A 6,664-nucleotide genomic window follows, 5' to 3' on the forward strand; every position below is an offset into this window, starting at 1 on the left:
ATGCTGGTGACAGAAGAGGCATGTGCTCCAGCAGTCCCAGAAGCCACCATGGCCCAGGAGCCCAAGCAGACAGATTTCCAACTGGTGCGAGTCAAGAGCACATGGAGTCGCATCAAGAAAGGAGAAGACCTTTCCAACAATGAGGATGAAATCACTCACTCTGAGGCAAAAATGTGAGTATAGGAAGGAGCCTGTGTTGCTCTGGCTGGCCAAACTTGGTCGAGCTTCTTGGTGGGATGGAAAAGCCATCTTGGGTGCCATGGCAGCTTCAACCCACAATGACAGAATTAATTACAGAATTACAGAATAGTTCAGACTGGAAGGGATCTTTGAAGGTCATCTATTCCAAACCCCTGTGATGGGGAGGGGCACCGTCCACTAGACCAGGGTTCTCCAAGCCCCATCCAGCCTGACCTGTGTACAAATCTGTGGACATGTCCTTGGGAACACGTTCAGTGTGGCAGCACAGGTGGTTGCAGTGCTCCTTGACACAGCTCAGAATTACAGAGAGAATTGTATCAACAGCCTCTATTTTTGTAGACAGGAATTTTGTTTAAACCTCTGAAAAGCTCACACAGGGACATCTGTGTGCTGAACTTAGGCTCTTTCTCTCCACATCTGTGAAACTGTAATCTGTGTGTGCAAAATCTCACACTCAGGCATGGGAGACAGATGGGTTTATAGAGGTGGTCACGGACAAATTAAATGGGTAGGTGGGAAAAATGAACTGTCACTGATAGCTGCAAGCCCCATAACTCATCCCTCAAACTGCAGAAGTCACCTAATGTTGCTTCAGACTGAGCAGAGACAAAAAATTCCCCCAGGGATACATCTAGCTCTTTGCTAATAGAACATCTCTCCAGTTAATTATCTTTTAATTACAGCATACTCCTTTTCACGTGCACATGGAGCTCCATTCATGATACAGATCTTTTTAAATACAGCTCTCTTCTGCATGTCAGGAGTCTTCCAGCCTTTGTCATATTGAGATTTTAATGGCACAAGTCAAACTTTTTTCTCAGCCAGGTCAGAGGGACCTTCACCAGTGCTGGCAGGGACCACGAGCATCACCCAGGCAGAGCTGCAGCAAGTAGAGCAGGACTTTGGCAGACCCAAAAACAGCCTGCTGGACCTCAGTCAATAGAAGGATTAACCCAGGGCCCAAGAACACCCAGAAAAGTCCTCAGCTGACATATGCTCCCACAAGGGCATATTCAGCCCCAAGTTCACTGTGATTTTCATACAGAGGGGTTGCAATGGGTTGCAGTTATACCATCCCACACCCAAAGCTGATTCCACCAAATAATATTCCAAACCACCCTGTCTCTTAGAAGGGTCACACACCAGGGATGAACGCACATGGAGTCAAGTACTGCTATAAGATGGTGCATTACAATGTACACAACAATGCTTTTTCTGATACCACATTTGAAAAGCCTAGAAGAAATTTTTCGGAAGGTATAAATCCTCACTGGTTTTCTTTAACAGCTGTGAAGTTTAAAACTTTGAGGCAATTTGGTAAAGAAAGCAGAGAAGCATCTATTTCGACCTCTAAATGAATGTTCAGGCATGTGAAAAGAAATTTGGAATGTAGGGAAATCTGATTATCCAATGAATATCACAGAAACTGTTTTTTTACTGAAATGCAGCTCAAAAAACAGTCTTATATAAACTACATTTTACTATTTCCTTCTGCCTGTCTTCCCCCCCCACCTCCCCCTTTTTGATTCCCAACTTGTTTTTTTCCCTGGTTTGGCCATCCCACAGAAGGAAGGGGTTGAAGGGTTGTGTTTTTCACTGGTTTTAGATAGATAAATAATTTTGGCTTTTACTTACCCTTGAAAACCCCAGTATGCAAATGTTTCCCAACCCCCAAATCATTTTCTTTTCCTTTCCAGGAGTACTTACTATTTCTATCACACCTATTTCAATAGAGATCCACTAGTTCAACTAAAGCATTGTAGAAACATTGGTCTAAATGGAGATGTGTGGTTGTTTATAGACAGACAGGTATAAATTAACTCCTATCACCCAGATACACCACCAGAGGATGCTTCCTCCATAAATATGGAAATTTTTTGGCAACCTCTTTTATACCCCACTCCCTTTTTTGGAAGCTGAAATGATTGGGTAGGCTCATTCTTTATGGGTTTTCAATTTCTAGCATGAAAAACATGTCCCAGCCCTTCTGGACTGTGTCTTTTTAATGCTATGTAGGAATTCAGACATTTAACTGTTCACTAAGACCTTGGAGAGCTTCTCCATGAATAAAACTGCTGAGCCCTGACACCCAGGGTGGTGTCCCACCCTCACAGTCCCACATTTCTGCAGTGCATGGGCAGGAGACTCCACGTTCTTCATCTCCCAGCTACATCCTTAAACTAGTTCAGACATTCAAAGGTCAAACTAGGAATACAGTGATTTCAAACCATGTTTTCTGATCCTTGCCAGAGGTGAGTGCATCTCCGAAGGTGGGATTTCCTGGATAATTGAAGCTCCCATCTATTTTTGCTACAAAGTGGTAGAAACATACAACATTCTGGAACCCTCTAACACTACTCTGCTCTGGGGTCACATCACTGACCCCCAGCAAATTGAGTTCGCCACCGCCAGCAAGAGGAAACTGCGGCGCTTTATCGTCATCGACGAAGTCGTCGACAAACTTTATGGCTCCAAAGTCAGAGAATACTTTGAAGAGAACAATGTCCAGCACAAAATCCTCTCCCTGCCGACCACCGAAGAAACAAAATCCATGGACTTGGTGTTGAACATCTTGCACGAGGTCCAGAACTTCAGCCTGGACCGGCGGACGGAGCCCATCATCGCCATCGGTGGGGGCGTGTGCCTGGACATCGTCGGCCTCGCCGCGTCGCTCTATCGAAGACGCACCCCTTACATTCGGGTCCCCACCACCCTCCTCTCCTACGTGGATGCCAGTGTGGGGGCAAAGAATGGGGTGAACTTTCTGCAGTGTAAGAACAAGCTCGGGGGCTACACCCCTCCCGTGGCGAGTTTTCTGGACAGATCCTTCATCCAGAGCATCCCTCGGCGACACATCTCCAACGGCCTTGGGGAAATTTTAAAGGTACGAGCTTTTGCAACTGCAGTTTTTCAAACCTGAAGTCATACAATGGTTTGGGTTGGACGGGAGCTTTGGAGGTTACCAAATCCAATCCCCCTGTGATAAGCAGGGACATCTTTCACTAGATATGGTAGTTTAAAGCTCCATGCAACATATTCTTGAATATTTCCAGGAGTGGGACATCTACCAGTTCTCTGGAAAACCCATTTCAGGGTTTCACTACCCCTGTTGTAAAAAATTTCTTCCTCACAATAAGCCTGAATCTATCTTCTTTCACTTTAAACTACTATCCCTTGTCCTGTCACAACAGGCCCTACTATAAAGTCTGTCCTCATCTTTCTTGCCCTTTTTAAGTATTGAAAAGTAAAATGCCTAGAAGCATCCATGGCACTGCATAAACAACTTAGAGGAATCAAGGTGAGTCATCAAGGGTGCATTTAACTCTCATTGAGTCTACATCTATTTTTTACAGCTGCTAAATTTGTTAGGACATCCCTTACACTCAGTGTCCAGTGCTAACCCTGCAGAGGAAACTCCAAAACTCATGGACAGACACAGCAAAAACTCACAGGAGACACAGCAAAAACAGGAAAGAAAAGCTTCATCTTTCCACTGAGGTTGATCCATAGCACTCTGTAATGAACTCCTGGCAGAGAATCTGAGGCTCATTATGATGGGGATTAATAATCTGCAAGATCATTTGCACCTACCTCAGTGGGTATGTCGAGTGTGGTCAATCAATCTCCTCCGAGGCAAATTCTACTTCTAAAATTACCTGGAAAGTGCACAGTAAATGGCTTTATGTCTGGAGAGCTTTGGAAACTTTTGATAAAGCAGAGTTTAAGCTATTAAAGTGTATTAGAGATGAGTTCATCAACAGCAATTTTCAGTGCTTGCACAGTGAGAAATCCCCAGGATATGTGGAGGTTTCTGGCAGGCACTGTGAAATCCTCAGGTCACCATTCCCCATTGCAAGGGTGGGGCAAATGCCTGAGTCAGAGAGGGGAAAAATCTGTTCTTCTAACAAGGATATCACTTCGAAACCCTCATATTCCCTATACTGCAGTGTTTCCCCTCCTTCCATTGCCCAAAGAGCAATCCCAAGGATGAGATTAGTTGTCCTGGGATTTGCCACCACCCAGTCCCTGTCCTGGGGATGGTCACCATCCAGTCCTGAGTTTCCTTCCAGGCACACAAATAACCAAAGCTCATTACAAACCACTTGTTGGGCTATGGGAGCACACAGCAAACCCCCCTCACATGGGCAGAGCTGCACAGCAGCAGGGGAACCAGAGCTCCCATCATCTCTGCCATTTTACCAGAGTCCCACTGGGCATTTCCACACTGTCTTTTGTGCACACCTTCACTCAGCACAGCTGACAATGTGTGACACACCACTGGGTCACATTCCCTAGAGACCTGCTGAATTCACCCTAAATACATTTGTGCTAAGCAGGAACTATGCCTACAGAAACATCTTTTCAGGTTACAGAGGCACAACTTGTCCATGCACCACATGTGCAGGTGTTTCTTTGCTAGTGTATAACATTATTGCAGTCCGATCTACCGAAACACTCAAGTTTCCAACAACACATACAAAGATCAGACAATAAACCTTAATTATCTCTTCTTTGTCCCAGATGGCCCTCATGAAACACAAAGGGCTCTTTGACCTGCTCAAGAACCATGGTAAATACCTACTGGACACCAAATTCCAGTCTTGCAATGGCTTTGCTGACCACAGGGATGCTGCACTGCAGACTACCAGGATTGCCATTGAAACCATGCTGGAAGAGCTGGCTCCCAACCTCTGGGAGGATGACCTGGACAGACTGGTTGATTTTGGCCACCTTATTAGCCCAGAGCTGGAAATGGTGAGTGACAGACCTTATATTACAATATCCACTTCAAAGATAGAACATTAAAAAAACCCCAATAGGCTGCATGAAAACCTTGTGAAAAGGAGCTGAGATAAACTCCAGATTTGCACATGCTACCCCAGATCACCCAGCACACCAGCCGTGTCAAAGGGACTCCTTCTCCTGCCCTGTTTCCCCTCCATGCTCCCACCCATTTCCAATTCAGACCTCACTCCAGTTGTTCCTTCTTACTGGGCACTTACTGAAGCTCAAAGAAAACCAAATTCCAGTGAAGCTACTACAAATCACCAACATGAACTGTAACAGCACAAAGGCATGGAGGGCATAGACCATACTGCTGGGGAGAAATTGCCACTGAGGAATGAGAAGGGACACCTACAACCTATCCAATATTCAGAGCTCATCCCTCCATCTCATGGCGCTCTATCAGTGATTTAGATAGGAGGAGAATTAGATCCTAGATCCCTACGGGAGATTTTAGCTGCGATTAATCACGTGTAAAACGGATCATCCTAGCAACCCATAAATCACAAGATGCCAACATCCAGCAACCGCAGTGAGTCAAATGCCAGTTTTCAGGGACGCTTTCAGAAATAAACCCCATTTGTTTCCTATTTGCTACCCCAAACCTTTTGTGCCACCCACCTTTGCTGTGTTGCAGAGCGTTTTGCCATCGCTGATGCACGGGGAAGCCGTGAACATCGACATGGCGTTCATGACGTACGTGGCTCACGTGCGCGGGCTCCTGGATGCCGAGGAGAAGGAGCAGATCCTGCAGTGCATGCGGGGCCTGGAGCTGCCAGTCTGGCACAGTGGCTGCAGCTGGGATCTCATCCAGAGAGCCCTCCAGGAACGCCTCAAGCACAGCGGGGGACAGCCACGGATGCCCCTGCCCACTGGCCTCGGCGTGGCAGGTACCACCAAGGGACCCCAGGGAACCCCCCGAGGGGGCATTGGTCGGCAGTGACAGCCTGGGAAATGTTCTCTGTGGTTGCAGCTGTGCACTTCTTGTGCTCTTTTTCACATCTCAGTAGACCCATTGAGAGACAGGATCCCTCCTGTGTACAAGCCCCAGAATAGCGTTAAGGACTGAGGTCTCTAATTAATTGCACTGCGACTAATCAATTGACCTTGCAAAGGAAAATGCAGTGCTCTGGAAGACAAACCTGCAAGGGGAAAAGAGAAAAACAATTGCTCTACTATACTTGAAAAGATTTGTTAAATAGTCCTTGGCAAAAGGAATTTAGTTTTTCACTGTGCCTGGAACACTTGTAAACTAAATAATATCTGTTCAGTTTCTGGGATGAAATACTCATAAGATTTAAAAGATTTTAAAGATTTTAAAATAAAAGCCAACCAACCCCTAACACAGAAGCAATGCATGTGACCAGGTTGTGATCTCTGCATCTCTTTCCTCTTCACACCATTTCCATGAAGCTCAGTCTCTCCACACAGGACAAAAGGCTCTCACAAACTGGAGTGACTCTGCCACAGTCAGTCAGCGTGTACAGGCAGGAAAAGCTCCAATGGATGTCAAATTAACTACAACTCTTATTTTCCAGACATATTCAATGACACTAGTGAAGAGACCCTGGAAAGAGCATACAAGCTGTGGGTCAAGGACTGCCAGACAGTGCTGGAGGAAGAGCTGCAAGCCCAAGGTGATGGTCCTGCCCCAGGCCTGAACTGTTTGCCACTGTAA

General features: G+C 46.0%; 1 protein-coding gene across 1 annotated transcript; it reads left to right on the forward strand.

Moving 5' to 3' along the window:
* On the forward strand, positions 1 to 6,664 carry LOC134048869 (2-epi-5-epi-valiolone synthase-like). Its single transcript, XM_062500923.1, has 5 exons — positions 1 to 173; positions 2,452 to 3,085; positions 4,723 to 4,956; positions 5,624 to 5,876; positions 6,525 to 6,664. Exons 1-5 carry the CDS (start codon positions 1 to 3, stop codon positions 6,662 to 6,664), a joined length of 1,434 nt encoding a protein of 477 aa, XP_062356907.1.

This window comes from Cinclus cinclus, chromosome 12, assembly GCF_963662255.1.
Source record: "Cinclus cinclus chromosome 12, bCinCin1.1, whole genome shotgun sequence".
Taxonomy (NCBI): domain Eukaryota; kingdom Metazoa; phylum Chordata; class Aves; order Passeriformes; family Cinclidae; genus Cinclus; species Cinclus cinclus.

Coding starts and splice junctions, on each gene's coding strand:
- LOC134048869 (XM_062500923.1), top strand. CDS start 1: ATGCTGGTGACAGAAGAGGCATGTGCTCCAGCAGTCCCAGAAGCCACC. Junction 3,086..4,722: donor GCCTTGGGGAAATTTTAAAG/GTACGAGCTTTT, acceptor TCTTTGTCCCAG/ATGGCCCTCATGAAACACAA. Junction 4,957..5,623: donor TTAGCCCAGAGCTGGAAATG/GTGAGTGACAGA, acceptor GCTGTGTTGCAG/AGCGTTTTGCCATCGCTGAT.